Source organism: Schistocerca gregaria, chromosome 8 (assembly GCF_023897955.1).
Source record: "Schistocerca gregaria isolate iqSchGreg1 chromosome 8, iqSchGreg1.2, whole genome shotgun sequence".
NCBI classification, from domain to species: Eukaryota; Metazoa; Arthropoda; class Insecta; order Orthoptera; family Acrididae; genus Schistocerca; species Schistocerca gregaria.
The window spans coordinates 290444722-290456799 of NC_064927.1; the positions used below are offsets into that span (position 1 = coordinate 290444722).

Here is a 12078-nt window from a genome sequence, read left to right on the forward strand (position 1 = left end):
ATTCGGTAGTAGGAAAAGAAAGAGAAGAAAACATAGTAGGTGAATATGGACTGGGTGTAAGAAATGAAACGGGTAGCCGACTGGTAGAATTTTGCACAGAGCATAGCTTAATCATAGCTAACACTTGGTTCAAGAATCATAAAAGAAGGTTGTATACATGGAAGAAGCCTGGAGATACTGACAGGTTTCAGATAGGTTACATAATGGTAAGACAGAGATTTAGGAACCAGGTTTCAAATTGTAAGACATTTCCAGGGGCAGATGTGGACTCTGATCACAATCTATTGGTTATGAACTGTAAATTAAAACTGAGGAAACTGCAAAAAGGAGGGAATTTAAGGAGATGGGACCTGGATAAACTGAAAGAACCAGAGGTTGTACAGAGTTTCAGGGAGAGCATAAGGGAACAATTGACAGGAATAGGGGAAATAAATACAGTAGAAGAAGAATGGGTAGCTCTGAAGGATGAAGTAGTGAAGGCAGCAGAGGACATAGTAGGTAAAAAGACGAGGGCTAGTAGAAATCCTTGGGTAACAGAAGTAATACTGAATTTAATTGATGAAAGGAGAAAATATAAAAATGCAGTAAATGAAGCAGGGAAAAAGGAATACAAACATCTCAAAAAAGAGATCGAGAGGAAATGCAAAATGGCTAAGCAGGCATGGCTAGAGGACAAATGTAAGGATGTAGAGGGTCATCTCACTAGGGGTAAGATAGATACTGCCCACAGGAAAATTAAAGAGACCTTTGCAGAAAAGAGAACCACTTGTATGAATATCAAGAGCTCAGATGGAAACGCAGTTCTAAGCAAACAAGGGAAAGCAGAAAGGTAGAAGAAGTATATAGAGAGTCTATTCAAGGGTGATGTACGTGAGGACAATATTATGGAAATGGAAGAGGATATAGATGAAGATGAAATGGGAGGTACGATACTGGGTGAAGAGTTTGACAGAGCACTGAAAGACCTGAGTTGAAACAAGGTCCCGGGAGTAGACAACATTCCATTAGAACTACTGACGGCCTTGGGAGAGCCAGTCCTAACAAAACTCTACCATCTGGTGAGCAAGATGTATGAGACAGGCGAAATACCCTCAGACTTCAAGAAGAATATAATAATTCCAATCCCAAAGAAAGCAGGTGCTGACAGATGTGAAAATTACCGAACAATCAGTCTAATAAGTCACGGATGCAAATACTAACACGTATTCTCTACAGACGAATGGAAAAACTGGTAGAAGTTGACCTCGGGGAAGATCAGTTTGGATTCCGTAGAAATGTTGGAACACGTGAGGTAATACCGACCCTACAACTTATCTTAGAAGCTAGATTAAGGAAAGGCAAACCTATGTTTCTAGCATTTGTAGTCTTAGAGAAAGCTTTTGACAATGTTGACTGGCATACTCTCTTTCAAATTCTGAAGATGGCAGAGGTAAAATACAGGGAGCGAAATGCTATTTACAATTTGTACAGAAAACAGTTGGCACTTATAAGAGTCGAGGGGCATGAAAGGGAAGCAGTGGTTGGGAAGGGAGTGAGACAGGACTGTAACCTCTCCCCGATGTTATTCAATCTGTATATTGAGCAAGCAGTGAAGGAAACAAAAGAAAAATTCGGAGTAGGTATTAAAATCCATGGAGCAGAAATAAAAACTTCGAGGTTCGCCGATGACATTGTAATTCTGTCAGAGACAGGCAAAGGACTTGGAAGAGCAGTTGAACGGAATGGACAGTGTCACGAATGAAGGGTATAAGATGAATATCAACAAAAGCAAAACGAGGATAATGGAATGTAGACGAATTAAGTCGGGTGATACTGAGGGAATTAGATTAGGAAATGAGACACTAACAGTTGTAATTTTGCTATTTGGGGAGCAAAATAACTGATGATGGTTGAAGTAGAGAGGATATCAAATGTAGCCTGGCAATGGCAAGGAAAGCGATTCTGAAGAAGAGGTAATTTGTTAACATTGAGTATTGATTTAGGTGTCAGGAAGTCGTTTCTGAAAGTATTTGTATCGAGTGTAGCCAGGTATGGAAATCAAACATGGACGATAAGTAGTTTGGACAAGAAGAGAATAGAAGCTTTCGAAATGTGGTGCTACAGAAGAATGCTGAAGATTAGATGGGTAGATCATATAACTAATGAGGAGGTATTGAATAGGATTGGGGATAAGAGAAGTTTGTGGCACAACTTAACTAGAAGAAGGGATCGGTTGGTAGGACATGTTCTGAGGCATCAAGGGATCACCAATTTAGTATTGGAGGGCAGCGTGTAGGGTAAAAATCATAGAGAGAGACCAAGAGATGAATACACTAAACAGATTCAGAAGGATGTAGGTTGCAGTAGGTAGTGGGAGATGAAGAAGCTTTCACATGATAGAGTAGCATGGAGAGCTGCATCAAACCAGTCTCAGGACTGTAAGACCTCAACAACAAAAACAACAACAGGCTGAAACTTCAAATCCTATTTTTTTTATAAGTACATACACCTGTTTATTTCTACAATGGTTTACATCAGTTTACAGCTTGAATATTTAGCTATTTTTCGACATAATCACCACTTCTGTTGATGCATTTTTGTAGACGTTGTGGCAGTTCTTGTATGCCCATGTCATACCAGCTCGCCGCCATGCTGTTCAGAAAGTTATGAACCTCTTCTTTCACGTCGTCGTTGGAGCTGAATGGGTAGGTGATTATGTTCCAATGAAACTGTTGCAGGAGAGCAAAGGTTTGCCGAGTAATGTCATGGAGAATGTGTGTCACCCTTGCTCAACATTCCTCTTCTCCGGTTCTGAATTGCCCATTTGAGGTTCACCCCCCCCCCCCCCCCCCCCCCGACAGTCTTACAGTACCTGTCAGCGTTAATTGTGGTCCCAGCGATTCAGCTCTGACGATGAGGTGAAAGAAGAGGTTCATAACTTTCTGAACAGCACGGCAGCGAGCTGGTATGACATGGGCATACAAAAACTGCCACCGCATCTACAAAATGCATTGACAGAAATGATGATTGTGTCAAAAAGCAGTTTAATGTTCAAGCTGTATACTAATGTAAACCATTATAGAAATAAACATGTCTATGTACTCATAAAAAAATAGGAGAACTTACTTTTGGGATTATCCTCGTACATTAATAACGACTGACTCTATAACAGGTTCATACAGTGCCTCCTGGATTCAACAATACAAGAAGTTTCATGTGGAAGATTTGCCACTCTAAGACAATGAAACACAGTGTTTATTAGAATTATATACTATTACCAAGAATGTCAATATCTTCATTAACTTACGAGTACAACTTCGAAATATCAGCATTTTCTGAATTCAAATGAAGCATCAATTTCTGAAGTCTTGTATAGCCATGGTATGAAGCTCCAGGAATTGGCTGAAGTTCAACTTTAAGCTCAGTAAGCTGTTCAGTGTACACTGTAAAATTCCTTGAAATGTGATAATATCCATTGGCGGACACCTAAAACAAATTTTAAGTAAGCCATATAATAAAACTGATTTGTACAAACAATCATGACTGTACTATGTCCTAAAAATTGTACTTACATTCAAAGTGTATGTTCCTGATGGAAGAATGAATCTGAATAAAGCATTATTCTTTGTAACAGAAACAGTTCTTGGAGATCCTGTGATTGTAACTACTGCTGTACGGACAGGATGACCATCTGGGTCAACAACACGACCTCGAATACCTGTAAAGGGTATTTAATTTAGAGACAACCTTAACTTCAAGAGGGGAAAGGAGTACATGAAGAAATATTATTTTATATTTTGACAGTAATACATCCCACCCAGTCAAAAAAACTTAAGTACCAAACTCAGTCACAGCAGAATGCAATATTTGCGGCAAGTCTGTGCAGCTACTGAAGAACATGGGTGGCTTTGCATTAACACTAACTGTTATCTTTCACATTAATACCCAAACCCTGCATGAATAATTTCTGCAAGATAAGCCACATTGAATCCTAGAAGTAACACCTTTAACCATTTGGCTGCAGTAGCTGTGCATTGCACGCAACATTTTGCACTGCTCATTGCGCCCTAGTTGGGAAATGCTTATGGCGCACTCAACATTTCTCATGCTGTTTCTCTTCTACTGACTATGGGTAAACACTGGGAGAATTAAGATTGTGTTTTTTATATTCATGTCTAATGTGATTTACTGAATGAATATATTCAAGTTCTTTCATCCATAGTTACAACTTGATACTTTCTGGGAGACAATTCTTCACAACTGCAAATACAAATCAGTGTGCTGAGTTACTTCAATCTGTATTTTAGAATTCTTTCCTTCCTGATGGAAGCTTGCTTTTTCCAAAAAAATTTATATCCCTTGAAGATGAAAATCAGTCTGTCCCTTGAACAAGGCACCAACTAAGAAAGGTAACTTCTTCAGTGCTCTCTTAAGAGCCTTACACATGAGCAACAGATTGCAGCGATCCTTTGACGCAATGTAGCCCGCAATTGGTCCCTCGCCACAACTTCGCCAGACACAAGTGTTGGGTCATGGGTCATGGAATAACTTCTAATATCATGTTGGATCTCATTTTTCACGGCGAGTGCAGCAGATAGCATGGACTGGAAGCCACACTGCCTCTCTAGCCGTCCATAACTGTGGAAGTGTTGCTAGTACAGGATATTGTGCAAAAACTGACCTCTCAAATATGTCTTATAAATGTTCCATGGGATTCATGTTGCGTGATCAAGTGAAATCATTCACTTGAACTGGCCAGAATGTTTTGCAAACCAATCCTGAAGAATTGTGGCCCAGAGACATGGCACACTGTCATCCATAAAAACTCCATTGTTTCTGCTGCAAATGGTCTCCAAGTAGTAAACATTTACAGTCAATGATCATTTCAATTGGACCCAGTTCATTCCATGTAAACATACCCACACCATTATGGAGCCACCACCAGCTGGTGCAGTGCCTTGCTGACAAGTTGGTTCCATATCTTTGTAGGGTCTGTGACACACTCGAACCTCACCATCAGCTCTTACCAAGAGAAACTGGGACTCATCTGGCCAGGTCATGGTTTTCAGTCATCTACCCATTAATGCCAAATTTCACTGTGGTGTTCTAACGAATACATTCATTATACATTCCACACTGATTCCTCGGGTTATTTCCAGCAGAGTTGCTTGTCTGTTAGCACCGGCAACTCTACATAAAGGCCGTTACTCTCAATCAATATGTAAAGACCGTCAGTCACTGTGTTGTCCATACAAGGAGGTAATGCCTGAAATTCTGTATTCTTGACACACTCTTGACACAGAGGATTTTGGAATATTGAATTCCTTAATGATTTCTGAAATGGAATGTCCCATGTATCTACATTCACCTACCATTCCATGTTCAAAGTCTGTTAATTCCTGTATGTGGCCATAATCACATCAGAAACCTTTTTCAATAGATTCGCCAGAGTAAAAATGACAGTTCTGCCAATCCACTACTGCCACCATCTGCATATGTGCGTATCACTATCCCATTACTTTCGTCACCTCAGTGTATGTGCAGAGATGTACACTGGTGAGTGCTAAATATAGGTAAAGTTGCAACTGATGAAGCATAGATAGGGCAGCAAAATATAACACCCTTTTCCTTCATACTGTCAGGTTTGTGAATCCATGGGTCCTGTGTGTGTGTTTGCTCAGCATACTGGTGCTGTGTTAACATACTAGTGACAAAATGTGGGGCTGTTCCTTTTCACCCCAACAGTGAATAAATAAGACACACTTTCAGGTTCCCCTCATGGTGCTCACCCAAGAAAAATTATAAGAAGCAGCACAAGCAAAATAACTGAAATACATGCTTCACTGTTAATGAACACTCATCACAAACACAGTTTAACAAGGTTGTCTGGTAAAGTCAGAATAGTATGTATATTGTAATGTGCATCCCCAAGCTTTTTGAAAGAGTCCAGCCTGAGTTGGCTATTACGGAATCTTGTCTTGGCATCCTTTTGTTTTTGTTCACAGGGCAGTCCGTAGTGACGAAGACTGTAAACCAAGATCTTTGTCTACCCTTGTCCTCACCAATGATGGATGACCCTCCCTTCCTTTTTAACTTTCCCCAAGGTATCCCTCTCTCCTCTTCAGCAAAAGAATTATTAGTTCCATAAGCTAAGTATTGTGTTTGTGTCTGTCACAGCACTACACATTTTATCTCCTGAAGGTGAGAGTTGGCCAGTAATTCTTTAATTAATATTCTCAACTGAATTTTTCTTTCATACAATTAAAATGATAATATATTTCCATACAACAATCTCAGGACTTTATAATTGTTTCGAAGGGTCTAGTGTTGTTGCACTGCTTAAAAGGTACGTTAAAGAAAACCTCTTGGGCCAGGAAAGCAAAATTCATCACTGATTACCAAAAAAAGTCACACGGTGGATAAGGCACAGAGCTTACACTCAGAAGAAACAGATCCTAAATCCCCTCTCAGCCATCCAAGTTTAATTTGTAGGGAGTTGCGTTAGACATTTTTGTGGTTCTTTCAACAAGTCAGTTATTGATTATTTCTACAACTCCAATTTATGTAAAAAGTTTTGACCTTTTATGTGCCTTTAAATTGTGTCAGCATCATCTCTTTTATGATTTTCACCAGCAGCTGATACAATACTGCTACGAACACAAATGATAAATGTAAGTGTTGATAGATGCCACTAACTTTACTTATACTGTTCTGTAACTGGCATATAGCAACCATGTATGTTGATTCCACGTGAAAAGAGATATCACTAATATTCAAAAGGGTTCAATTACACAAAATACCAAGCACTTTTAAAAAATAAAGAAGCTCTAGCAACCTCATTAATTGGGCAGGAAGATACCCGGATCATACTCTTTCTTTAGAAAATATGTAGAATTATGATTTACCTGCTCACTGATAATAAAAACTAGCTCTTAAGCTTGTACGGGAAGAAAAGGTTGTCTATGAAAGGTACACAGATGTTACACTGAGCAAATGCAAGACAACTTGGCACATTATAGCTCAAGAGAATCCCTCAAATTAAGCACATGAGCGAAAGCTTAAATGTATGGCAGTCGTGTTGTTGTGCCTGTCTGCAACTCAATGTCTCCTCTACATGGCACGAACCAATCTACCTTTTCCATACTACTGTCAAAATTTCCAAAGTTACACAGTGTTTAAAAATAGTTATAAATATCTACCTCAAAATTATCATCCAGTCTCAGTTACATCAAAATTTTCTAAGGTATTTGAGATACTTATGTATATCTAATTGAGTAGCTGTCTTGAGATATATAATCTTTTGAGAAACAATCAGTTTGGTTGGATTACAACAAGCCATTATCGAAATGGTCGACCAGACATTAAAACCTTGCAAAAACTGTAATATAGTGTCACTTGTCTTATGCAATTCAAGCAAAGAACTTATCTGAATTCCTTCTGACATTCTCATAGCAAAACTAGAATTTTGTGGTTTTTATGGTGTATGCAATCCAGAACAGCAGTAATAGATTTGTATATTCACAATAGAAGACAGATTGCCGTAGTTAAAAATTAATACTCCTCTCTGGCAGTAGTCAGTACTGGTGTTCCACAGCGCTCAGTTCGTAGACCCTTCTTCTTCATCATCACTATCAACAACCTGCCTCATTACATAAATCATACTGTCATATGCTGTGCTGATGACATAACTCTGCCTACCTCACATCAGAATACCTCATTTTTGGATAATAGTACACAAGAACCACTCCAATTTTCCCTCCACTTTTTCTGATCAAATAAATTACTCTGTAATTCAGAGAAAACACAACAGCTTCTTTTACAGTTGCCCAAAGCCATAGAAAAAATCTGTAAAACTGTCAGGAATGCATATTGATTCCAAACTTAACTGGGAGAACACATAAGCCAGGTGTGCAAAAAGATTTCAGGAGTCACTAGCTTCCTTGGAAATTTAGAGACATGGTAAGTATGGACTTCCTTAGGGTAATGCACTTTTGACACTTCCAATCACATATTACTTATGGCCTTCTCATTTGGTGACACACCTCTTATATTACCAAACTTTTGAAAGCACATGAAAGAGCATTATGCATAATGTGTAAAACTGGTCCCAGAGATCACTATCACCATCTCTTTACCAGGCTAAGACTACTGACAGTTGTAAATCTGTACATGCATGTTGTGTACTATTTGTAAAAAGCAGTGGGATTATAGGTGTTGTCGGGAAGAAATTCATGACAACAACACAAGAATGAAGACAGATTATGACCTATCATGGTATGGACTAACAAAAACTGGTAACACAAACAAAGTGAATTCTTTAAAAATCATCCATAAACTATCACAAAGTGCTCAGATCACATCATTAAAAATCCTTAAAGAAAGACTGTACAGTTGTTATTGGGCAACTCACTTTGCTGCGTGAAAGAGCTTTATGATCTGACTAGTGTTGAGATCACTTGGTAAAAGCAACTACACTCACCATTTACTCTGCTTATGTAGGCCTATCAATTGACAAATGTACAATGGTTATTAAAATGTAAGATAATAGCTGTAGTCACTATCTAAAGAATGTTGTTGTGTATCATTTATATTAATTTGTTAATTGTATTTAATCACTGTACATGCTATTTAAATATGAGTATGCTTCATCCTCCCACCACCACCTACTCCAGTGCAGCCACAAGCATCACCTATTCCATCAAAAGCAGGGCTACCTGTGAAACCAGTCATGTAATCTACAAGCTAAGCTGCAACCATTGTGCTGTGTTATACATGGGCATGAGAACCAATAAGCTGTCTCTCGCCAGGAGTGGCCACCAATAAACTGTGGTCAAGAAACAGCTGGACCACCCAGGTCTGAGCATGCTGCCCAACACAATGTTCTTCATTTCAATGACTGCTTCACAGCCTGTGCCATCTGGATATTCCCTACCAACATCAGCTTTTCTGAACTGAGCAGTTGGGAACTCTCCCTGGAATATATCCTACATTCCCGTAACCCTCCTGGTCTCAACCATCGTTAGTCACTGTCCTTCAACCACTTATCCCCTTCCCTATTCCCACTCCAGCACCACACAGCCTTCTATTCCACCAACAAACCCATAGTCTACTTATGTCTCTCCTTTACACCACCCCCAACACCACCCTCTGTCTAACCACCTAACTGCACAAAGCTTTTCTTCTCACCTTATCCCTTGATGTTCCAACGAACTGTCCCCCACACCTACCTTGCTACCCGTCCCCCCCTCCCTGCCCCATGCTACTCCTTACCCTCCACCACCCAGACTGCTGTTCCCATCATGTGCTGCTGCTCTCCATCTGAACACGGCAGCCAGAGTCAGTGGTCACATATGTTAATTGTGTTTTCATGCCTGTGTGTGTGTGATGTCTAATTCACAGGAAGGCCTTTTGGATAAAAGCTTACTTGTTTAGCAGTTTTTTTGTTGTGCCTGTCTACGACAGTTTCTCCACTATATGATGAGTAGCAATCTATCCATCTCATATACTGCCAATATATTTTGTTTTTGGTAGTTTAGTATGTTAACTGTGTCACTATGCTAGTACCTGTAATGTGTACTGAACACTATATGCATTGTCTTAATATTTATGGTATTTATAAATTGCTTTTATATTAACTATTTTGTATCTGTTTACCATATAGACATTCAGAAATCTCTGTTATGGTATGTACTAAAGATGAAGCTTATTTCATCTCATATGATCAATGGCAAATCAGTTCTTGATTCTTGTGTATCACTGAACAAAAAGTGAAACCTACAGACTAAATGTGAACAGAAGAGCCTAGTCCTCACACTGTGGACTCTGTAGAGACAAGCAGCCTCAATAGCACACATACACTACTGCATTGAGAGCTGGAAAGTATGTTGAAGTCATTAATAGGAGGAATAATCAATATTCTATCAATAACTCCGCTGTGTACTCTAGCTCTATGTATCATTGTTTCCTCTTCTCATAAGGCTATAATAGCTGTGATCAGAACCATCTCCTCAGATATTTACTTTTTCCCCAGAAACACCCCGTATCAGAAACTTTGGGTGGTACATTTCACATGATAAAACATAATGGAAACAGCCTGCAAAATATATCTTTGGGTAACAAATAAACATTAGTGCCAATCATGTCAGCTGTAAACAAAATGATTAGGTTTGCATACTAAATTACAATTAGTAATAACAGAATACTCAAAAATTTTAATTTCTTCATTTTATGAGACATGACCATCGCCTATTTTGTGATTTTGCAAATAAATTAAATATTTAACTAAAATATAAGGTGATAACCTTGTTGTGTTGCAGAAATGAAGCGCATTAGTGGACGTAAATTCTGCATCCAAAGTGGAGTAAGTTGAGACAGCTGGGGATTCTGACAGCATGTTATATGTGACACTACCTAAAAATAAAAATAAAATAAAATAAAATAGACGGAAAACAACTAAAATGTGATACAGTATTGATTTAATTTTGGTACAAAGAAAAATAAATCACATAAGAATCATTCTCTCTTCACAATAGAAACAAGGGAAAACATGCAAAAAATAAACTAGTCTTTACAACAGTTATTTTTTTAAAGTGAAAACTGTGACGTATGGACACAATCAAGGAGAAAAGAAATGTGGATGAACTCCAGAAAAAAACTGTCCCTCATTTTATAGATGAAGTTCCCAACTGATAAGCAAAAATAAGAGTATGGCTTATTGATCTAGTTTAATTTTTTGTTTATCTTGTGATTTTTCAGAAGGTAAGACAGTAACAATAGCAAAAGGCCAGGTGTTACTGGCTCTGGTAAGCTAAGCATGATTTCCAATGGAGCAAAGATCCATTTACAAGTGAGACAGCCAAAACATGTAATACTTGTAAATGAAACTGGCAAGCCAGAAAAAGTGGATATAGTGACTTACAAAAATGTTAAACAGGTGGAAGAAAAGTACAACCTGCAGTGTTTGTGAAAATTGCAGCACCATGAAAGAATAAGGGGAAGGCTGAAAGTAGTTAATTTGCTAATTATGGGTGAGCTCTGAAATTCCCTATAAAAGTTTGACTGAAGCATATAAATAGAACAGAATCTGGGATAAGTCATCCAGCCTCATGGAGGTGAAAAAAGCCATTAGTACACGATTAGTGAAAGAAGGACTTATCATTTCACTTAACAAAAGAAATTTACACTGAGGAACAAAAGTCTAATATCATGTCAGACCTCTTTTTACCCAGAATAGTGCAGCAAAGCAACTCCTCATGGCATGGACTCAACAAGTTGTAGTAAGTCCCCTGCAGAAATATTGGGCCACACTGCCTCTACAGCCATCTATAATTGTGAAAGTGCTTCTAGTGCAGTATTTCATGCACAAACTGACCTCACGATTATGTTCCATAAATGTGTGATGGGATTCATGTTGGGCGTTCTGGGTGGCAAAATCATTTGCTCAAAAGGTTCAGAATGTTCATCAAACCAGTCACAAAGAGTTGTCGCCCAGTGATATACACATTGTCACACATAAAAATTCCATTGTTGTTTATGAAAATGAAGTCCATCAATAGCTGCAAATGGCTACCCAATCTATTCCATGTAAATGCAGTCCACATCATTATGGAGTCACCAATAGTTCACACAGTGCCTTGTTAACAACTTGGGTCCATGTGTTTATGAGGCCCGCACCATACTTGAAGCCTTACTATCATCATGTGTGTGTGGGGTCTGCACCATACTTGAAACCTTACCATCATCATCATCATCATCACTGAAATCAGGACTCATCTGACCGGGCACAGTTTTCCAGTCATCTAGGACCAGAGCCCAGGAGAGGTACTGCAGGTGATATGCTGTTGGCAAATGTACTCGCGTCGGTCGTCTGTTGCCATAGCCCATTAACACCAAATTTCACCACATCATCCAAATCCATACATTCACCATATGTTCCACACTGATTTCTGTGATTATTTCATGCAGTGTTGCTTGACTGTTAGCACTGACAGCTCTATGCAGTCTGTGGAGAGAGGTAATGCCTGAAATTTGGTATCCTCGGCACACCATTGACACTGTGGATCTCAAAATATTGAATTCCCTAATAATTTCTAAAATGAA

General features: G+C 38.8%; 1 protein-coding gene across 1 annotated transcript in view; it reads right to left on the reverse strand.

Annotated features, from left to right (window-relative positions):
- LOC126285149 (carboxypeptidase D-like) overlaps window positions 1-12078 on the reverse strand; it is a 225740-nt gene that overhangs the window by 69721 nt on the left and 143941 nt on the right. The window contains exons 17-19 of the mRNA XM_049984464.1: window positions 10281-10389; window positions 3552-3697; window positions 3287-3465 (exon numbers count right to left, since the gene is read on the reverse strand). Of these exons, the coding sequence (XP_049840421.1) occupies window positions 3287-3465; window positions 3552-3697; window positions 10281-10389 (434 nt within the window). The remainder of the gene's footprint in view (window positions 1-3286; window positions 3466-3551; window positions 3698-10280; window positions 10390-12078) is intronic.